Source organism: Cotesia glomerata, linkage group LG1, assembly GCF_020080835.1.
Source record: "Cotesia glomerata isolate CgM1 linkage group LG1, MPM_Cglom_v2.3, whole genome shotgun sequence".
NCBI lineage: Eukaryota > Metazoa > Arthropoda > Insecta > Hymenoptera > Braconidae > Cotesia > Cotesia glomerata.
In genome coordinates this window covers 29,334,863-29,356,299 of record NC_058158.1, presented here as the reverse complement: position 1 = coordinate 29,356,299, position 21,437 = coordinate 29,334,863, and the positions used below count along the sequence as shown (strand labels likewise).

The 21,437-nt window shown below is 29.3% G+C and overlaps 6 protein-coding genes across 12 annotated transcripts; 3 read left to right on the top strand and 3 right to left on the bottom strand.

The window, feature by feature from the left end:
- Window positions 1-202: 202 nt before the first annotated feature.
- LOC123274964 (angiomotin-like protein 1) lies at window positions 203-9,490 on the bottom strand. 4 transcript variants are annotated; one of them, XM_044742791.1, is made up of 12 exons: window positions 9,314-9,490; window positions 8,706-8,840; window positions 8,444-8,628; window positions 7,761-8,255; window positions 7,327-7,610; window positions 6,848-7,248; window positions 6,627-6,772; window positions 6,217-6,539; window positions 6,010-6,144; window positions 4,903-5,081; window positions 4,669-4,844; window positions 203-2,823 (listed from the first exon to the last, which is right to left on the bottom strand). In XM_044742791.1, exons 2-12 carry the CDS (start codon window positions 8,788-8,790, stop codon window positions 1,813-1,815), a joined length of 3,420 nt encoding a protein of 1,139 aa, XP_044598726.1. In that variant the 5' UTR covers window positions 8,791-8,840; window positions 9,314-9,490; the 3' UTR covers window positions 203-1,812. The 4 variants fall into 4 exon arrangements, with proteins under 4 accessions (XP_044598726.1, XP_044598725.1, XP_044598727.1 ...); XM_044742790.1 differs by having other exon boundaries at window positions 9,365-9,490; XM_044742792.1 differs by having other exon boundaries at window positions 4,669-4,826; window positions 9,365-9,490.
- A 101-nt stretch (window positions 9,491-9,591) lies between these two features.
- On the top strand, window positions 9,592-11,035 carry LOC123274971 (rhodanese domain-containing protein CG4456-like). Of its 2 annotated transcripts, none has more exons than XM_044742804.1 (4): window positions 9,592-9,779; window positions 10,344-10,541; window positions 10,619-10,778; window positions 10,854-11,035. In XM_044742804.1, the coding sequence occupies exons 1-4, from the start codon at window positions 9,731-9,733 to the stop codon at window positions 10,906-10,908; spliced, it is 462 nt and encodes a 153-aa protein (XP_044598739.1). In that variant the 5' UTR covers window positions 9,592-9,730; the 3' UTR covers window positions 10,909-11,035. The 2 variants fall into 2 exon arrangements, with proteins under 2 accessions (XP_044598739.1, XP_044598738.1); XM_044742803.1 differs by lacking the exon at window positions 9,592-9,779 and adding an exon at window positions 9,870-10,268.
- On the bottom strand, window positions 11,022-13,251 carry LOC123274968 (NKAP family protein CG6066). Its single transcript, XM_044742799.1, has 4 exons — window positions 13,110-13,251; window positions 12,896-12,980; window positions 11,304-11,710; window positions 11,022-11,231 (listed from the first exon to the last, which is right to left on the bottom strand). Exons 1-4 carry the CDS (start codon window positions 13,241-13,243, stop codon window positions 11,057-11,059), a joined length of 801 nt encoding a protein of 266 aa, XP_044598734.1. The 5' UTR covers window positions 13,244-13,251; the 3' UTR covers window positions 11,022-11,056.
- A 114-nt stretch (window positions 13,252-13,365) lies between these two features.
- LOC123274966 (protein ST7 homolog) lies at window positions 13,366-15,524 on the bottom strand. The gene is made up of 2 exons (XM_044742797.1): window positions 15,466-15,524; window positions 13,366-15,271 (listed from the first exon to the last, which is right to left on the bottom strand). Exon 2 carries the CDS (start codon window positions 15,223-15,225, stop codon window positions 13,678-13,680), a length of 1,548 nt encoding a protein of 515 aa, XP_044598732.1. The 5' UTR covers window positions 15,226-15,271; window positions 15,466-15,524; the 3' UTR covers window positions 13,366-13,677.
- A 584-nt stretch (window positions 15,525-16,108) lies between these two features.
- Window positions 16,109-17,863, top strand: LOC123274970 (transmembrane emp24 domain-containing protein bai). Of its 2 annotated transcripts, XM_044742801.1 has the most exons (6): window positions 16,109-16,485; window positions 16,634-16,763; window positions 16,831-16,901; window positions 17,031-17,033; window positions 17,320-17,446; window positions 17,525-17,863. In XM_044742801.1, the coding sequence occupies exons 1-6, from the start codon at window positions 16,303-16,305 to the stop codon at window positions 17,644-17,646; spliced, it is 636 nt and encodes a 211-aa protein (XP_044598736.1). In that variant the 5' UTR covers window positions 16,109-16,302; the 3' UTR covers window positions 17,647-17,863. The 2 variants fall into 2 exon arrangements, with proteins under 2 accessions (XP_044598736.1, XP_044598737.1); XM_044742802.1 differs by lacking the exon at window positions 17,031-17,033 and having other exon boundaries at window positions 16,110-16,485.
- A 586-nt stretch (window positions 17,864-18,449) lies between these two features.
- Window positions 18,450-21,087, top strand: LOC123274965 (phenylalanine--tRNA ligase beta subunit). Of its 2 annotated transcripts, none has more exons than XM_044742795.1 (9): window positions 18,450-18,585; window positions 18,717-18,796; window positions 18,876-18,931; window positions 18,999-19,153; window positions 19,232-19,307; window positions 19,403-19,669; window positions 19,750-19,929; window positions 20,008-20,845; window positions 20,929-21,087. In XM_044742795.1, the coding sequence occupies exons 2-9, from the start codon at window positions 18,739-18,741 to the stop codon at window positions 21,078-21,080; spliced, it is 1,782 nt and encodes a 593-aa protein (XP_044598730.1). In that variant the 5' UTR covers window positions 18,450-18,585; window positions 18,717-18,738; the 3' UTR covers window positions 21,081-21,087. The 2 variants fall into 2 exon arrangements, with proteins under 2 accessions (XP_044598730.1, XP_044598731.1); XM_044742796.1 differs by having other exon boundaries at window positions 18,467-18,565.
- Window positions 21,088-21,437: the final 350 nt, after the last annotated feature.

Here is a 21,437-nt window from a genome sequence, read left to right as displayed (position 1 = left end):
AAATTTTTTTTTACTTTTTAGGAGTATTTTCTGTTACAGCATTTAAAAAAATTTTTTATAAAGTAATTAAAAATCAAAATTATTATTAAATGTTAGGGGCGAATATATAAATCAAAATAAACGATTTTCACAACAATTTTGTATTTAATACAACTCCTTTACATCATAACTACAAATGTAACTTTTTAAAAGCTTTTTTTTCAATTAACAAAAACAATACATTGGTATTTTGTTAGTATAAAGGCTTAAAATACGTCATACACATTTTTAATTATAATGAAATTTTATACATTCAATGGTACGTTTGCTTACTATCTATTTTCGAGCCAAAAAAATTTTTACATAAACAAAAATTTCCAATTAAATCAGTACAAGTACTGGAGTTAAGAAATTTAATAAATAAAAAATAAATACAATAAAACAAAAGTAAAAAATTACCAATACGGCTTTATAAAAAATAGAGAGCAAACATTTTTAAAAAACAATTAAAGCGCTTCATCGTTTAATTATAGATGTAATACGCAAAAATATTTAACTTGTTGAAATATTTGGTTACACCGTACAATTAACGCGAGAACAATAAATATCTTTGGTGACGAAGAACGAAACATTTTGGTATTCTTGCATACAATGTTTTTTGCGAAAAAAAAAATAATTCGAGTACAAAAAAATTAATGCAAGTTAAATCATCAAATATCAGTACATGTCATACTATACTGTTACTAAATTAAAAATAGCTGATACTTAATTAAACTTTTACGCATACACACAAAAATCGTTATACTAAGCCACAAATTTAGATCTATAACTATACTACATCACAATCGAAAAAAAAAAGTTATTTTTTACAAACAATTTTACAGCACTCTGTATTCGTTAGATCTATCGACGTTTAATTTTTTTTTTCTTCTTTTAATACATAATAATAAACACAAACACAAATAAATATTGGTTACAATAATTAAAATCTACTATTAAACTAATCACTTGGTTTTACTCAATATATAAGAAATAGGATAAATAAAATAATAAGAAAAGGATCGACCTTTGGTGTACAGTCTAATTTACCACGTCGACTTATTGTTTCAATTTGGTACAGCAGTAATTTAAATTATCATTATCAATACAATTGTTACTTTTTTGTTCATTTGTATGAAAAATAAAGAGCTAATTAAAAAGAAAAATCAATTTTAATTGCGTCAATATTCATTTTTCAGTCTTATGAAATCCTACACTATAAAAGATCATTATTATTAATTTTTTTTTTTTTTTTTGTAAATACTCAATATCAATATTTATACAGAAAGGCACAGAATTATGAGTTGTACTGACCAAATGTAGGCATTGAAAAAGGCACTTTTATAAAAAAAACTTCGTTAATTACCTTATTGATTAATTAGTCAATAATGAATGGAAGATAAATTTACTGATAAACAATTATTAATTTTCATTGTGCGTAAAAACAATTATTACTTTGGTAATGACTAGTTTGTATAATTATTAACATAAATATCTATGTATGTAAAAGTGTTATTATAATTTGACAAAAAATTTTTAGGTACAACATTAATCGAGGATTTCTTTTTTAAATTTATTCCACCAAAATAATAATTAAAAATGATTGTATCAAAAGAGTAAAAATAATTATGGCGTACTTGAGATTCCAGACTAAAAAAATTAACTGATTTAATATAACAGCCTGACGATTAAATCTATTCCCTTCTTATTATCTTAATCCACATCCTAATACAATTAATAATCAAATCACATATAATAAAATAATTATAAAATAAAATAAGCTGAGGGATAAAATTAAAATTGTATGCGGTAATTATTGGGTCTGGGTATAGACCGAGCTTTAGTAGGCGGTAAGGAAGATGTAGATGCATCGCTACTGGCAGTGCCTCCAGAGTCACGTCCGCCGCTTTTGCTGCTGACCATGCTACCAGTGCTGAGACCACGAACTGATGAGCCACCTGTTTGTTTTCTGAGCGTAGCTTTGGCATCTCCGTCACTTAATCTTCCGTAATCACCGATGCGTCGTGAAGGCGGTGGTATCAACGAACGGCCTTGAGTCTCACGGTGTTTAACGTCCCCACCACCAAGTATCATCTTCTTTCTGTCGACCTCGCCCAGCCGTTCGTACTCCCCACTGGAAGGTTTTTTGAGCGTGTTGGGTACAAAAGCGTCAGCGACCGATTTTTTACGCCTCATTCCTTTCCCACTGTCGAATCTTCCGTACTCGAGGGTGCAATTACCCGAGTCACGGGTTGTCTTGATAGTGTCGATGACACTGGGCCCAGGGTCTGATTTTTTTCGGGTCTCGGTGTCGCTTAGCCGACAGTAGCGGGAATTCCCGCTGGACTTGAGAGCACGTGGCGGACGTGGCAATGAACTTGGTGGTAGACTGCCAGCTCGACGGGGCTCGCCCTCTTGCATACGTTGTCTCTGTGAACTTCTACCCTGTTTCTCCAGCAACATCATGTCCTCGGGTTTCCCGTCGGACAGACGTGACGACACAGCAACAACGGCATTACCTTGCTTGTTGTATCTTGCAGATGTTGAACTTGTGAATTCAATCAATCCTCCTCCGTTTACTCCTTCACCTGCACCACCCCCACCACCAACACCACTACCAACACCAACACCAACACCAGCAACAGTTGGTTCACCCCCAGAGTCGTCCAACAGACGGCTCTTACTTGAAGCGGTACTGGAACTACCAGTGCTGTGACCTACGCCCGCCAATAGTGGTTTGGATATTTTTCCTTTTCGCGACGTAGTGCCTGGATTAGAGAATCCTGGAAAACAGCAAAGTGCCCGCTGAAAAAGAGAGAAAAATGCCTACGTTGGAAAAGGAAACCAGGATTGTGTCTGGATATCTTTTTTTTGTAATTGGGTTAGTGCTCGCCACAATAGCTCATGCGCACTCTTGATTGTTAGGATAGGATTTTTCTCGTCTTTTTTACAGAGGAATTAGTTGGGATCAAACTTCAAATCAAAATTTTAAAAACTATAAAAAACAAATAATATTATTAATCACTACACGGAAAATCAGGTATCTTCTCTCTACACTTATTTTGTAATAATAATTAATAAAATTTAAATGATAAATAATAATTAATAACATGTCAATATAATTAATTGTGTGTAAAGTAAATGAATTAAGCAAATGAAGTAAAAAAAATTTAACGATTTACTGAGATGATTGTGAGATATCGATAGTTTTATTGGACTCAATTTTAAATTATTTCATCAATTTATCAGACTTTAGAAAAGTTGATTTTTATTGACAAACTTCATAATTATTCACCTTTATTGAAAGGTTAAATACATTGTTTTTTTTTTTTTATCTAATTACCGACATTAATTACTGCATAGATTAGTTTTATCTAATTCAATATATTTAAAAACTATTTATGGGTATTGTGGATTTTATTTATATATTAAATCTTCAAAGTAATCCTTTTGCTAGTTAATCAATTTTAGAGCTATAAATGAAGAAAAAAAAAAAAAAAAAAAAAACAGATAATTTATTATAATTTATTGAGAATTTATCAAAAGTAATTAAATAATAATTTATACATTCAACAAAAACTTTTCTATCTTTTAGTTGAATCTCCACAATACGAATTATATATGTATATATTTTTTTAAATTTATTATTTACGCATTAAATTATTATTTATATTTTTATTAAAGCTATAGATTTATTTTTTTCGTTTGTTAATTAAATAATAATATTTATATTACTGTCAGCGTTTTTTTAGACTAATATTACAATTCTTATAACTTTACGATACGTTGAATAAATAACTAAAATAATATATAAAAATATATATCTATATTTAGCCCGAAAACAAATATGTTTATATAAATAGTTGTTTTGAGGCTAAAAATTAAATTAGATCTAATTCTAATTTAATTTTTAAAGCAGCGAAAGAATTACCTTAAATGTTATGCAGTTTTTATTGAAAATTGCGTGATTTATAAAACAAGCATACCGAGAATAATTAAAAATTGCCAAGTAATGTTATGGTTACAGTCATAAATTATAATAAAAATATAACAATTAAAAAAGTATAAATAAAATAATGAATATAAATTAGAAATAAATAAATGACAATGTTTAATATTCTCAATTTTATAAAATAAAAAAATAAAAATTTCTATTTAAATAATCACTCCACACAAATGCTAGTACGGTACCTTGTAAAAATTGACCTTATTTTAAAAATATTCTTTTCATAATCTGAAAAATCTAATAACCGTTGCCAAACAAAAACAAAAACAAATAAGAGTACGCGATTATAAATAAATTAAAAAATAGTGTTATAAAATTTTAACAATTGATTCCCGTTTTTACAATAACAATATTATAATAATAATAATTATTATTATTACTATAAATTAAAATAACAATGCGAATTATTAATTGAGAATAATGAATTGAAGCATGACAATGAAAAAAATTGATTTTCTCAATTAAAATAAATCAAAACGCAGAAGAAAAATAAAAATATGTATTTTTAAAAATAATATTAATAAAAATTATATTATTATATAATATTAATAATAATAGTAATAATGATAATAATAAAAATAATATATATAACTATATATTGTAACAAATTGAACACACAACTACACTGTAGAGATTCTGCCTACCTTACTGAGTAGCTGGGAATCAAGTTCTTTGAGTTGATCACCAAGACTCTTGTTTGTTTGTTCGAAGCTACCTTGGTTACGATACTTATAGCTGTCAGTGACGCCGTAGGACGTTCCAGTACTGCCATAGCCACTGGTCCCACCCAACACACTGCTCACTGATGACATACGTGAAACTACGATGAGACAATGCAGATGCATCGATTGCTTTTGTGACATTAGAACAATACCTACCTAATTCAGGAGTGCCTGTTAATCCTGTGTGATCTGCAGACGTGCTTGAATGAGAGGAATGTACCGCTGGATAACTACCCATTCCACTGCTGCTGCTACTGTCTTTGTCGTATGTATGCTTCTGAAGGACACGTATCATTGCATCTCGCTCAGCCAGCTTCGACTCGAGATCTTTCATTCTACATAATTTTATTTATTTACAAAAAAAATTCTCGCTATACTACACGGAAAAAACAATATGATACTGGATATCATCCCAGATTATACTGAGTGAAAAAAATTTCAGATAGTAGCTAGTATATTCCAGATTACAATAAGTATAATTCATTGATTTGAGCACTCATTTATTATATCCAGCATTCGTCTATGGCAAGAATTACTAAGTGATATTATCAACTCACATTCCCTTGAGAGATTCAAAAATAAAGTGTTTGAATTTTTTCTCAATCGTGAAGTATCAAATAGTTTGTAAATCTATTGAATATTTACAGTTTGGCTTGTTTTAGTTACTGATTTGTCACTCATATAATTTATTGTATCGTATCTTGTTATACTATTTTGTTTTATTACTTATTTACACTTTTGTTATAATTGCATTAAATATACTAGACATTGTATAATTTGCCATCCGGCTATAAGCATTGGCATATAAATCTAATAAATAAATAAATAAATAATTCAGATTACAATCAGTATAATCCAGATATTGCGCAGTATAATCTGGATTTTTTTAGCTACTACCTGAATTTTTTTTTCACCACAGATATCACTGAGTATAATTTTAGATGATAGTCCGGTCGAATTAGACCAAATAATAGGGGTAAGGTTACAAAAATTCCTACTTAGCTGAAAATTGGTAGGATTGTTCAATACACTATTATAAATGAAATGTGAAAAGTCCTCATCGATGCGGCACGTAGAAAAAAATTTACTCGGAGTCAAAGTCCACAAAAACGCGTTTTTCGCGATTTTCAGCAAAACGATGTTTTATCATAAAATTACCCCAAACAAAAATTGTAGATCAGATATCAAGTATCATCTTGTTCTTTCCGTGTATATTGTCATCCCTCATATTTTCAATTATTTTATTATTTATAATATAATTACCGAGATTCGAGATCAGCCAATTTTTTCTGAGCGGCATGAACTTCGTCCATATGACGCATTTTTTCAGATCTTGCTTCAGCGATCATTTTTTCAGCGTCTTGACTTGTCTTCTCCAAAGCTGCTATTTTAGCATCCCTAATATATATTTTTATTATTAATACTATTATTTGTTATTTAATAATTGGATAGTAAATTGAATTAAATTACTTGGGAAGACTAGCTGCATCAATAGCTGCTTGACGTAACGCGCTCTCCTCCAAATATCGTTGCTCCCATTTAGCGACGTCACCTTCAAGCGACATTATTTTTTCATCTCGCTCGCGTAATCGTCTCTTTAATTCAGTTATTGTCTCGCCGTTTGATGATTGCTCGTGGCCATTAGATCCACTACCACCTTCACGTAATTCGCGTTCGAGTTGACCACGTAAGTGTCGCTCAGTCTCTTCACGTCTGTCACTTGACGCTTGTAATGACGACAACGCACGCTGTAATTGACCGACTCGCTCTACATAAATTTGTTTTTTACGGCACTAAACATACAAAATAACACCAAAAACAATTAAATCAATTATTCTTTAAACAACAATAATAATAAACAAAATTATTATTATTATTACCTCTTCTTCTAAACGTACAACGTTTCCTTGGGCATTTGTTAATGCTGTATCTAAAATGTCAATATGCGTACGTTGCTCCTGCAATGTTGCTCTCTGTGCAGCTAATTCTATTTCCTGCCTGTCTTTGGACGCTGCTAATTCTTTATCTGTGCAAATAAATTATTAAAAAATTGTCAACATATATTTAAAAAAAAAATTTTAATCAAGAAAAAGAAATTTACTCTGCGTTATAAGTTGCCCAATTAATAATTCTCTCTGCGTCAACTCTTTCCGCATGGATTCAACAATAGGTGGATTATCAGATCGTGAAGAGAGTAAATCAATTTGATCTCTCAAAGCACGATTTAACTCAGTTAATCGACGACAGTCGTTTTGAAGCCTTAGACGTGCCGCACGTTCAAGTTTCTCACGTCGCTCGCATGAAGCAGCCAACTCTTCGTGTGCTCGGTGAACTTTTGATATTTCTTGCTCTAATTTTTGAGACTTTGCTACCTTGCTGTAACATCGCTCTAATTCAAGTTTTAAGGCACTGTTTTCTTGAATTATTATTTGGACCATTTCAGATGGAGGCCAAATTTCTCCAGTAGCTATTTCAACCTCCTCTCTACCTTTCGTTTGTGGTCTGTAATTAAGATAGTTATTTTAAAATTATTTAATTTAATCAATTAATAAATAATTAAATTAAATAAAAATAAATTACCGCGGAGATGTTGCAGGAGAATCATATCCATCGAAATCTAATTTATCAATTCGCGATAAATCTGGCTGTGATCTTGATAGTGTCAATTTTTCCGTAGGCCCTAATAATCTGTGTTTACTTTTCGCAGGCATTAGTATCGAGGTATAAGACGACTGAGACCGATCGTTGAACTCATTATTTATTTGTTTAGCTCTATCAACTTCGCGCATTCTTATTTCTAAATTATTTCCACCACTCTGGAGCTTTGAATACGGCTTAACTTCTTTCGCAAGATGTTTCAAAACCTATTGACCATAAAATAGGTTTATAAATAAATTTACAGGCATTTTAAGAATTTTGATTAACTACAAACTAGTCAAAAAAAAAATAAATAAATAAATAAATAAAAAAAGAAGTATAAAGTAATAGACAAATAAATATAATTAATAGAGTACCTGAGACTGATTAAGATAATCATCAGGGATATCATTAATTTCTTGACATCCACCATTGTTCGGTTGCTCATAAAAACGTTCGTCATGCGGTAAACTCGTTAAGGATTGCATTGTCGGACTATTTGAGTGACCTTTGCCACCACCACCGCCACCACCACCACCACCACCACCACCTCCTTCATTATACAAATAACCCACATCGCCACCATGCTCGCGAACGATACTAGACAACCGTCCAGATGGTGACCAGCCGTTTTCATCATTAGCATTATGAATAATGAGTGTATTATATGAACTAGTTGATATATCAAGACTACTACGGTTAGATCCCACGCTTGTTCGATTACTCAAATTGTCCTTCAAACTATTACGATTCGATCCATTGATACTGTCTTTAAGACTATTTCTATTTGACCCATTTAAACTCTCCTTTAAACTGTTTCTGTTTGATCCATTTAAACTATCCTTCAAACTGTTACGGTTTATCAAGTTACCCTAGTTTTTAAAAATATTCATATTCATTATTTATCCATGCAAGTAATTAATTTCTAACTAGTAGAAATAGTTAAATGCAATAGAAATTTTTTTAAAAGTAATTATTTAAATCAAAGAATTGAAATAAATAATTCATGATAAGAGAATTTGAATTTAAATATATTATAATTTATTTATGTAATATTTACTTGAATATTTGGTATATTTTCTTTATGACTGGAAGATCTTGATGGACTTTGCTGTTGTTGATTTTCTTGACCCTGAGGCTCTTGTCTTGCAGTATGTCTTATGACATACCTTTCTTCATTGCTTAAATTTTCATTAGATGTTGATACATCGGTATCACTTCCGCTCAAACTTTGTGGCAAACCTCCTAAAAAATTAATGAGTAAAAAAAATAAATAAATAAATAAAGCATTTATTTGTTAAAAATCTCTAAATTAAAATTACCTTGAGTCGACAACTGCTTGCGCTGTATATTGCTGCTGTTATTAGTAAATGGCAGAAATCTACCAGTTTGTTGAATAGAACTCATTTTATACGTTCATTTGTGGGTATATTTATATTTTTTATCCTCAAATTAATCTGTACAAAAATTAATTAATTAATTATAATACTCTCACTTAAAAATCAATATATTTTAATAATAAAAATAATTTAAAAACTGCAAAATGATAATGATAATAAAAAGTGGTGGCCGTGATGAGCCAGATGAATGACAGAGGTGTCAACACTATGGAATTTATATAATCTCATATTACAATCAATTTAATTCATCGTTTCCAAATACCTAACAAATGAATCACACACTCAATTGATAAAATTATAAATACTGTATATAAATATCAACAATTAAATTAATCAACCAATCAATTAATTGTAAGGTAGCACACCAATACCAATAGCAATAATGGAACAATTATTTTAGAAACACATATAAAGTCTGAGAGTTACACAAACAAACAAAAGGATGGAATCGCCACAAATTTTTCATCTTATACTTTATTTTTATTATCATTACTTTTTTTTTTAAACTATCATAAATAAATTTAACTTGCCGTTAGATGTTTGAATAATATTAAAATTTGTTAATTTCTATAAGAACTTACTCTGGAGAAGGATATTATTACTAAAAAAGGGCTTTAAATAATAAACAAATTGTAATAAAAAAAAAAATAAGTTATAATATACACTGAACACAGAAACTCCGTCTCAGTCTCTTACATTACATTAGTCCATAGCAGTTGGAGGAGAAAAATAAAAATTACAAACTTTGCACATTCCTCGTAAGAGCGCGACACATGTTAAAAAAGGGGCCACAACTCTCTTACAATTTTCACATGATCACTATCTGTTTTTTTTTCTCTTTTTACTTTATTTAATTTTAGTCGTTTTTTTTTTTTTTTTTTATTCTGCTCCACGAGATAAGTGTCTAAAGTGTCTATACATTTGTATGTCTTGTCATATAAATTCGGATGAATAATATATGCATATATGTGTATATATGTGTATATATATGTACTTGTATGTATAGATACAATATTTTATAATATGAATCTAAACACATATATATAGAAATTTATAAATATAAATTAAATATTAAATATTATAAATAAAAATACTTTTTGTAAAATTGACAACTTTCTTTTGTTGACATTTGGGAGAAGCATTGTAAATAAATTGCATTGTTGTAACTGAACAATTAAGCAGTTGTATTTATTAACAATACTTCCAATTAGCCGAACATTTGTTCGAGTAAAGATAATATGCAATAAAAAAATTATATAATTGGAGTAAAAAAAACAAGGACAAGATTAAAAGAGAAAACGGAGGAAGATATTGTTGAATAATAATAATCATTATTGCTTTTAGTATTTATTGATATTGTTATGAATAATTTAATTATTCGAAATTATCGGGTTGTGTTGTTGCGATGTTGTGGTTATATTTGTAAAGATAAAGATAAATTATGTAAAGTATTTAATGTTGGGGGACTTAATCAATTTACAAAAAGTATGAGCAAATTTTTTTTTTTTTTTTTTAGAGAGATATTTTTATTTATATGGATTTTTATTTTTTCGACTCTAGGTAGAGTGGGATTAGTAAGCAGTGTGAATTATTCGACAAAACTTGAAAATATGCGAGGTCAGGGTGATGAAAAAAATATAATTGGTTATGAAGAACTTCTAGCCGATCAGAAAAATGATAAAGTTCTGATAATTGATGTTAGAGAGCAAAAAGAAATTGATGAAACTGGAAAATTACCTCGAAGTATTCATATACCCAGTAAATATATTTTTTTATCTTTTCGTTTTATATTTTGTGTTGAGTAAATTTTTAATTGGTTATAATTTTTTTTTAAGTGGGAAATGTAACACAAATGTTAAATCTAACGGATGAAGAATTTAAAAATCAGTTTAACAAATCAAAACCTCACAAGGATACTAAAATAGTATTGAGTTGTAGGTCTGGAATGAGAAGTGCTAATGTGCAACAGGAATTATTGAAACTTGGATATGAAAAGTAAGTTTTGTAATTATTTACAAATAGAATTTTATTCACGTATTTAATTATCTAATTAAATTCTTAATTTTACAGTGCGTACAATTATATCGGAGGTTGGTCTGAATGGGAAAGTAAACAAAAATCATAATCTTTGTTACATAAAAATAAATACTCAAGATTAATGATACTCATTGAAATTGATTATTTAAGTTAAAATTGGTAAACAAGTATATAATACTTAAATAATTAAATGAATTAATCTAATAATAAAAAAATCTTATTTACAAAATATACATTTATTTATTTTCTTCCTGAGCCAGTTTCTGACTGACCATTTCTCTAAATTGTCCTAGAATTAAGTTTTCACGTTTCTGACGTTCTTCTTTACTGAACATCGCCAACGCTCGTTTCTCGTCCGCTGAATAAATTTGGTTCTCCTTTCGTATACGAACAGCTTCCATTCGACGATGCCTATAAAATAAAATTGTTAATCAATAATTTTCAATAACAAAAAAATCATAAATGAAAGAAAATAATAAATACCTGCTACCACTCATAACATATCCAACGCTTTCATAGGAAGCTATTTCATCAGAAGTAAGACCTATTTCACCACGACGTGGGATACGTTTACCCTCAGCAATATAAGCAGCCATTGCAGCTCCTTCACCAGGTAATAAAGCTTTACCAAAGTCTTTAGCAGACAAAGTGACATGTTGTTTTTGTAGTGGACCAACAACACTTTCATCACCACTGTCATCAGAACTGGATCTACGCTTCTTTTTACTTTTAACTTGTTCGCTCCCTTTCTCAACCCACTTAACTTGACCATCATCGTCATCGGATGATCCTGAATCACTCGAACTGCTATCTGAGTATTTACGTTTCCTTTTTTTACTCTTCTTTTTTTCTTTTTTAGATTTCTTTTCCTTTTTTAATTTTTTACTTTTCTGCAATGCATATTAATATTAATTAACAACAAATTAAAAGACATTGGCAACTACAAAAATTTGATAATGGGAGTTATTAAAATACCTCAGAGGGTGGAATAAGGGTTATGATCAAAAATTATTAGCGCGAACAATACAAGATGCGGAAGTTTAGAATAAATACTGGTTGCCGAAAAAAGAAATGAGTTGTGACTTATGCGGTGAAGAAGAAGACTATAGATCATTGGAGAGAAAATTGTAGGATGATAAAAAGAACAAGGTAGAAGAGATCCTGAGTAGCAGATATGAAAAGAGAGTTTTGGACTGATTGTGGGCAATTGATAAATGGAAAAAAGAAAAGAGGAAGAAAATGGTCTCGGGGCAAGTCGAAGAAAGTGTCTAAAGTGTAAAGTTCATGAAAGAATTCCAAAGTGTAAATAAACCAAGCCATTTAAGAATTTAAGAGTTCAAGTATTTAAAGAATATAAGAATTTAAGAATTAAAATATATGTTATGTAGGCAATAAGAGAGATTTTAATTATATGAACATTAATTTAGCAGATATTTTATGATTTTAAGAATTTTTTTAACAAATAAATTATGTTAAAGAAAATGAGAAAAAAAAATTGACATTTAGAAAACTAAAAAAATAAAAAATCCAATTTTATAGAAATAATTTTTCGGAGTAAATTTATTTAATAAAAAAAATTAAAAAATTGTCAAGCGGCTGCTAACTTTAATGTCATTCTAATTATGTATGTTTCTATCAAGTTCAATTCTAAGCTGTCAGACTGAAATAAATAAATAAATAAATAATATTAATTAGCATGAAAATAAATAGATGATTAATTCATGAACAAATAAGTACTGAATCCTTGAACTATCTTTAACCCTTGACAAGCACACTGGGTAAAAAGTACCCACCCCAAAATTTTATTTCGTTATAATTCGTTGTGTATATTTAAACTTCGATAGTATTTTTATCTATTTTAGTTGGCACTAATTAATTTAATATTATATCTATTTTATAGAAAATTTTTTGAGCTTTGATTTAAAAAAAAATTCTCTAACTTTATTAGGGACCTAGATATTTAAAAATGAAATATGTTGGATACTTTTCACCCTCAATGCCTAATATAAGGAGGTATACGGTTTAGATGTGTGCTTGTCAGGGGTTAATAAAAAATAAAAAAAAAAAGTACTTACTTTTTTCTTGTCTTTTTTACTTTTCTTACGTCGCTCCGGTGAATGATCACGTTTTTTGACAGTTACTTCATCTTCGTCGTCAGAACTAAGAATACAAACATGTTATAAAACATTGACAGTCGTTGCAAGTGAGGTTAGAATACTTAAAAATATATTAAAATCTGGAAAAATTCTACAATAATTTATTTGAATATTAAATAATACAAGTACTTACTCTTCTATTCTTGTAGGAGATTTACCCCAGACTTGACTTACTCCTTTTAAACCAATATTTTCACGTTCTCTTCTACGTACGTCCATGTTGATGCTCCAAACATTTAATAAAAATAAATAAAAGCATATTTGCATGTACAATATATTTTTATGACAGTTATTACTTCTACCGCTGGATTACATGGTGGCGCTTTAAGAGGCGGGAATTATTTTATAATTAAAGAAAAATTGTAAGAAATCAATAATGATACAATAAAAAATAGTTAAATTTTTTTTATTATGCGTTTATAATTTTTTTTTTCTTTTATTTGTACATTTGCCATAGTCACACTAATTATAAACTATTAAACAAAAAAATACACTAAATAAATACAATTAGTTAATTAATAATAAATCAGTCCTAAGGGCCTTGGAAGTCTGTACGAGATTCTCGTGATTAAAAAAAAAAAAAAAACGAATAAAAAATATTACAATAAATGTTTTAAGAATATCACATTAAATACAACTCAATTAAAAAACAACATTTATCATTGATCATTAATTATAATTTTAAAATAATTAAGCTAATTTTATATTCTTGATAATTGTTGTAACAAATTTGATGGTAAGATAGCTTCTAATTTATCAAGGATATAGTAAAAAGGTAAAGAAAGCCAAGCGAGCATTGCCTTGGCGACAACACCCATTGTATCAGGATATTGGTGAGTCAGAAGAGCCAGCAAAGCCGTAAATGAGCACAGTCCAGCAGTAAATAAAATAAAAAAGGGCAATTCTTTCTTAGGATAAACACTGACGTCGTGAAATGACGGCAGCAATTCACGATCTGCGCATTCGGTGCAAGTTGGATACGGATAAAAAAGATGACCACGTTCCAATGGGTACGGTAACATTCTGAAGGTTCCTTCCCACGTACAGTGCAAAAGGTTCAAAGCACCTTCCATTTGCTTCCAGTGCGATAAATGAAAAAAAGCGTATGCAATAGCTTCCGAGTCACCTCGTTTCAATACGTGTTCAGGTGGCAAAATAAGAGGCTTAATTTCCAATAGATATTTTGGTACATGAGGATTGAATTCAACAGCCCGATGGATAGCTTCGACAGCAGACATCTCAGCAGTAGTTAATCCCCGCTTGCTGGCTATATCCGGAGAAAATTTATCCGCAACTAGTCTAGCTTTTAGCAGAGCTGCTGTATAACATATTGTCGCTGATTTAGGCAAACTTATGTCGTCATATTTAGCCAAAACAGCTTGTACATCAGCGTACGCCTGCATCTCCAATAACGCTTCTATTAAATTTTCATGAATATTTAATACATTCATTATTGGCGGTACTTCTTTTGTTAAATCACGAAACATTTTAACGGCTTCTTTTAATTTACCGAGTTTTCTAGCACACATTGCTAGCCGTCTTTTGATATAAATCAACACATTTGTATCCCGACGTAGTTCAGCAGTAGTACCTTGATGTTGAGTATTCTGTGATTTTCTATAATTATTTTCAGCAACTTTTAGCGCTTGTTTTAAAATTTTTTCAGCTTCCAATATCGTCGTGGCTTCTTCTTCAGCTAACAAAATATAAGCTGGAGCACATTCGGCATTGTGTTCAAGAGCACTGTGCGCAGCTTTTATCCTCACTACAGGATTTCGTTCACGCCAAGCCGTCTGCATAATCTCGTACTCAGCTTTGCCGGTGTCAGCTTCGCAAGTAAAAAATGTTTGGTGGTCTTGTGCTGAAAGATTCATATCATAATATGTCAATGGTTCTTTATTAGTTGCCCAATAAAAACGTTGGTACTCAGCACCGCGAAATAAATTTATCGGATTACGCCATACTTTACACTCCGGTACACTCTGTTGATTAGACGAGTTATTAGTATTGTTTATATTTGTGTTATTGTTATCAGATGCGCTGTCGTTACCTCCGATCCAAGGTGATATATGATTCAATGATACTTGCTCAATGAATGATGTGCCGTACTTACGAAAATACCACCATTCAAATATCAATATCAACCCGGATATCAACGATGATGTTCCAGTCAATGCTACGTAAAACTTTGGTGTCAGTGTACTCAGGAACATTGTCGAGTCCCACATGCTTGTAAACAATAAGGCCATTTAATTATTTGAAATACTTGTTAATTATATCCTCTTCTTATCTCAGCTAAAAAATAATAACAAAAAGTACACAGGGTTATACTGTTTTTGTTGTGTATTTTTTATTTTTTCTACGTAGTTTAACACACACAGACAATTATTTGTTTATTGTTAAATAGTACCAGTTAAAAATTAACAAGTAACCTATTCATCAAGTTAATTATTTGCAATTGAGATTTGCAAATTATTTTTTAAACTTACTTCAGTACGGATGATTACATTGTTACACACGTAACATCGATCACTGAACTCTGCTTTTGTTCAACAGGATTACATACACGCTGAAAATTGTTTTTACCATCTATGTAGAGACATATGTATTATTGAATTTTAATGACTGCTTCAAAAATTTTCGTCATATTTATTGAAAAAAAAAAAAAAATTATTTTTATACGCTAATTTTTGTGAGCTAAAAAATTTATATTTATTTATTTTAATATTAAAAAAAAATTATTCAACAATTGGAGAGCGTTCGAAAAATATCTTGCAAATATGGCGATGTCACTTTCTTACCGTTGACAGATAAATATTGAATATAATCACTAGGTGGCAGCACGATACCGTTTTTAAGGTTGCAATCACTTTTTAACAAGATTTTTTACAATCAAGGCGTAAATTGTTCAATAAAAATTTAAAAATAAAGGTAATTGAAATTGAAAAATATTAAAAAATTAAGTATCTAAAACTTTTTTAATGACACAATTTTTTTTTTCAAAAATTAGCGGTTTAATTTTGATTGGCCGCAGTGTCCGGAAAGTAGTATGGAAACCGGAAATAATCACTGTACGACAAAAATAATAATAATAATAGTCGAAATAATAACAATAATAATATAATTTTTTTTTTTTCATATCTCTCTCCAATGGCTGCCAACTCATCACGATGTTGACAGACGTACGTGGTTGACATTGCTAGCTATAGTACTGAAAAATATACATTTTTAATAATAAAAGAAAGTGCATAAAATAATAAAACAAGAGCACAAGTAGGCTGTAATAATAAGTTTATATATTGTTAAGAAATATTATTATTATAAAAATGAGATCATTGTTTTATGGTGTAGTGGTGTTACTATTTATAGTAATTGCCGATGTACAGAGTATAATGTTTGAACTTCAACCGAGTGCTAAAAAATGTATTAAAGAAGAAATACAAGCTCAGGTATTAATTACTGGTGAATATCAAGTATCCGAAGCACCCGGTCAACGTGTTGACTACGTGGTAAGTTTCATTTTGAATTTTTTAATTGACTTTTTTTTTTGATTACGTCAACACAATCTTTAAGGTTAAAAACTGGTTTACTAACCTGCAATATGGTTCAATCATTTGTCAAAATATTAAATCTAATGGTAATTATTGTTATTTTTAGGTAAAAGATTCAAAGGGTCATATACTGTCACAAAAAGAAGATATTCCCCATGACAGAAATTTGAAATTTTCATTTGTCACTGAAAACTATGATACCTTGGAAATTTGTTTCACTTCACATTTACCAGCTCGTTAGTATTATTTTATTATCATTAATGAGTAATTATTATTTATTAATTTCCATTGATGATTTCACAGATCAACGAGGCATGAAACAAGACATTTTATTAATAACTAAACATGGTATTGAAGCTAAGAATTATGAAGCGGTAAGTTATTAATGTAAATTTAATAAAATTCTTCTTAATAAAAATGAATAATTATATTTTCTCTAAGTAATACAAACAGATATTTTTATTATTTTCTTCTTTTTTATGTGAACTTATTCGGGCGCTCAGATGGTAAATGAAATTTGCTAATTTCTTTTGCTTGTGTGTTCACTATTATCCTACTACCTATAATCTATTAATTACTGTATTTTGTTTTATTAATTAATGATCAATAACATTACACATAAATTGATTGCCACCTCGTTGATCAAATGTACTGTTGTTTTTAGTTATTTACGTGACTCGTATTGTTTTTGATTTTCCATACAAATAGATCTTGAGATGTTTTTTCATTAATTTAAAATTCACATAGTTAAAAATTAGCTAGTATTCACTATGTACTTATTTATATCAATAGCTTGGAGAAGCCGCTAAACTTAAACCTATTGAAGTTGAATTGAAACGCCTCGAGGACTTGTCTGAGAGTATCGTCCAAGACTTTTCAAGAATGCGCCAAAGAGAAGAAGAAATGAGAGATACAAACGGTAATTGGTTATTTATAATTTAAAAAGTAAAATTATTATTGAATCAAATATTAATAAATATCTATTTTATTTTTTTAGAGCAAACAAATTCACGTGTGTTATACTTCAGTATATTTTCAATGTGCTGTCTATTAGGCTTAGCAACATGGCAAATATTCTATTTAAGACGCTTTTTCAGAGCAAAGAAATTGATAGAGTGAGCTTTAATATAATTGTAAGTCTTCCGTGATCAAGCGTATTTTTCCATCAATTTATAAAATGATGTATCAAAAGACACGTAATTAAACTGATACGCAAATAAATAAATACCTTAAAAAATAATAAATTCAAGAGAAGACTTAAAAGTCATATTTTTCAGAGTGATTAGAATGTAAACGTAATTTAAATTTTTAAAAAATACATTGTACAAAATAATTATTCTGCCATCTTTCACTTATCACTCACGTTTTTTTATCACGCAATCAACTGTCTTTGTATCGGATAATAATGTATGTTTAAATTAAATTAATGTTCTACTGAATTGAGATAATAACTATTAATAATATAAAATTGTAAATAATTGAAAAGTATTAAATTTTTAATACTTAAAAACTTATTTGATCAAATTTTTCTTTTTTTTTAATTTCATACGATTCATTTTTTTCACTTACAAAAAATGTGATTCTTTCAGAATAAAATTACTTACATTTATTAAGTTGAAATTTAGTACTTTTCAATTCATAAAAAAAAAAAAAACGATATTGTAATTAATAAATAATTATTAATATTAAGTTGGTTTATTATAATTGTTTGCTTAATTTAAATATAAGATGTCATTGTACATTTAAATTTAATGATTATTGGCTTTTATTTAACAGAACTTTATATGTTAATTAACCATCACTCAGCAAAATTTATATTAATTTCAAATAATAAAACATTTTAAGAATTAACAACTAGTGCCACCACTTAAATATTGAATAATGCAGATATCATTTTTATGAACCGCCAGAGTGGTATTCCTTGTAAACACTGGACATATGGATATGAATGCGGTTTTTAATCATAATTCACATGTGCAGCGGAATATATTTACGTGAAAAAAAATATTTCGTCATCAACAATAAAGTTAATTTATAACATTCATAATCCATATTCCGGTATTTATAATTACCTATAATTAAATTTTCAATTAAAATTATTTTTATATAAATTAATACACTTAAACAACATTTTATTATCATATTAATTAGTATCTTATCAAATAAATAAATTCGTTACATCATTTCAGGATAATCCGGAGCCAATAAATCATGCCGACAGTAAGTGTGAAACGTGATTCTCTCTTCAAAGCACTTGGTCAATCATATTGTACGTTAACACATATTTATTGTTATTATAACTAGATCAATGTATTTTGGTTATTAAATAACCAACTATTTTTTTTTAGCTGATGATGAATTCCAAAAATTGTGCTTTGATTTTGGATTGGAGCTTGATGAAGTTGTAAGTTATAATACATGATAATTTTTTCCATTATTCAATAAAATATTTAATTCAATTTCTTTTAAAGACTACCGAACAGCAGATAATTGCTAAAGAACAAGGAACAGAAAGCAGTAAAGGTGCATCTGAAGAAATAATTTACAAAATAGACGTACCTGCCAATAGATATGATCTATTGTGTTTGGAAGGATTAACTGCTGGTCTATTAGTATTTTTAGAAAAGTAAATAATCATTCAATATTATCCTTATGTTTAAGTTAATACGATTTGTCAAATAACTAATTTATTATTTATTCTCAGAATTCCTCAGCCACGTTACAAGCTCATTTACCCGACATCTCAAAACAAGCTTGAAAAAATAACTGTAAAAAGCGCGGTAAGCCGACCGATAAATTATTCATAATCTTAAATGTCTATTAGAAGTTAATTATTTATTAAAGTAATAAAATAATTTATTACTATTTGTAACAGTGTATGAACGTACGACCTTTTGTCGTTGGCGCAATATTGCGAGGAATAACATTAACCAAGGAGTCATACGACAGCTTTATAGACCTTCAAGATAAACTACATCAAAATCTAGGTAGAAAGCGGTCGCTGGTATCGATCGGCACACACGATCTAGATACTATCAAAGGTCCCTTTGTTTATAATGCTGAACCTCCTAAGGATATTCGTTTCAAGCCTCTTAATCAAGATAAAGAGTACAATGGTGAAGAGATTATGGATTTATACGCAGTTAGTTTTGTTTATATTAATTTTATTTACAATTTGGATTATTTTCTTGATATAATTATTTATTTTATGTTAATTTATAGCATCATGCGCAATTGAAACAGTATTTACCAATCATTAAGGATAGTCCAGTTTATCCAATTATTTATGACAGTAATGGTGTTGTATTGTCATTACCACCAATAATTAATAGTGATCACTCTAAAATAACTTTAAATACCAAGAATATTTTTATCGAATGTACTAATACTGATTTGACTAAGGTATTTTTATTTTTTAATTGATTTAATCGAATATTTTATTGAATAATAAATAATTTATTACGTTAACTGATTGCCTAGGGTCAAATTGCAGTCGACATATTGGTAAGTGCCTTCAGTCAATACTGTAAAGATAAATATACGGTTGAACCAGTAGAAATAATTTATGAAGAAACTAAAGAAGTAGTTCGTTCACCTACACTTCAATACCGTTCCAATGAAATAAATAGCGATGACGCGGTTAATTTTATAGGAATAAAAGAAACACCCCAGAAAGTAGCCAAATTATTGTCAAAAATGTGCTTAAAAAGCGAAGTTAAAAACGGCAACATTTTGTCAGTTGAAATACCACCAACGCGTCATGACGTTATTCATGCACGAGATATTTATGAGGATATTGCTATCGCTTGGGGGTACAATAATATCTTGAAGACAGTTCCCAAAATTTTGTCGGTAGGGAAAAAATTTCCTCTGAATAAATTGACCGATCACTTGCGTCAAGAATTAGCGCAATGTGCATTCACAGAAACTCTAACATTTGCACTGTGCTCACGCGAAGATGTTTCTGATAAATTGGGCTGGAGTTTTGATCAAATACCTGCGGTTACTATTTCGAATCCCAAGACGCTCGAGTTTCAAGTAGTGAGGACTACTTTGCTGCCAGGTTTATTGAAAACGATTGGAGCGAATAAGAATATGCCGCTGCCATTAAAACTGTATGAAATATCTGATGTTGTACTGCGAGATCCTCAAGCGGAATGCGGAGCCAGAAATCAGAGAAGACTTTGTGCTCTTTATTATAATAAATCTGCTGGTTTGGAGGTCATTCATGGACTTCTTGATAGAATTATGTCGCTGCTTGAAGTTCCGTGGAATGTCAACAAAACCGATGATGGTTATTATCTTGAAGCAACTGAAGGTATTGTTTATTTATTATAATTATTGACTGGATAAAGTAATTATTAAAATGAGTGGAATATTGTAATAAATATTTTTTTTTAGATCCTACGTATTTTTCTGAGTACTGTGCAAATGTAATCGTACATGGTAAAGTGATTGGTAAAATGGGAGTTCTTCATCCAGACGTTCTTCATAAATTTGATCTTCGTCGTCCTTGTTCAGTTGTAGAAATAAATATCGAACCATTTTTGTAATTTAAAACCTTATAAAAACTTTACACTATTTTTCATAATGTTACATTAAAAAAAAGTATAAAATACAATAAAAGATAATTCATATTAAACAAAATATAATTTGTAATTGTATACTTGATTTAAATTTGACCAGTATGAATAATGTAGCAATGAGAATGGATTGTCATGTTGATAATTAGCATAAAGCAAAAGAATGAATAGAAAAATTTTATAACAATATAAGTATAAGTAAATAAAATTAAAGATTGTCGAAAGTATAATTTATACAAGCACACAAAATATAAAAATGTAATAAATAAATTTCTCAGAGAGAGAATTTAAATTAGGCGGCAGTAGATGGCGACTGTGTTGTATTTT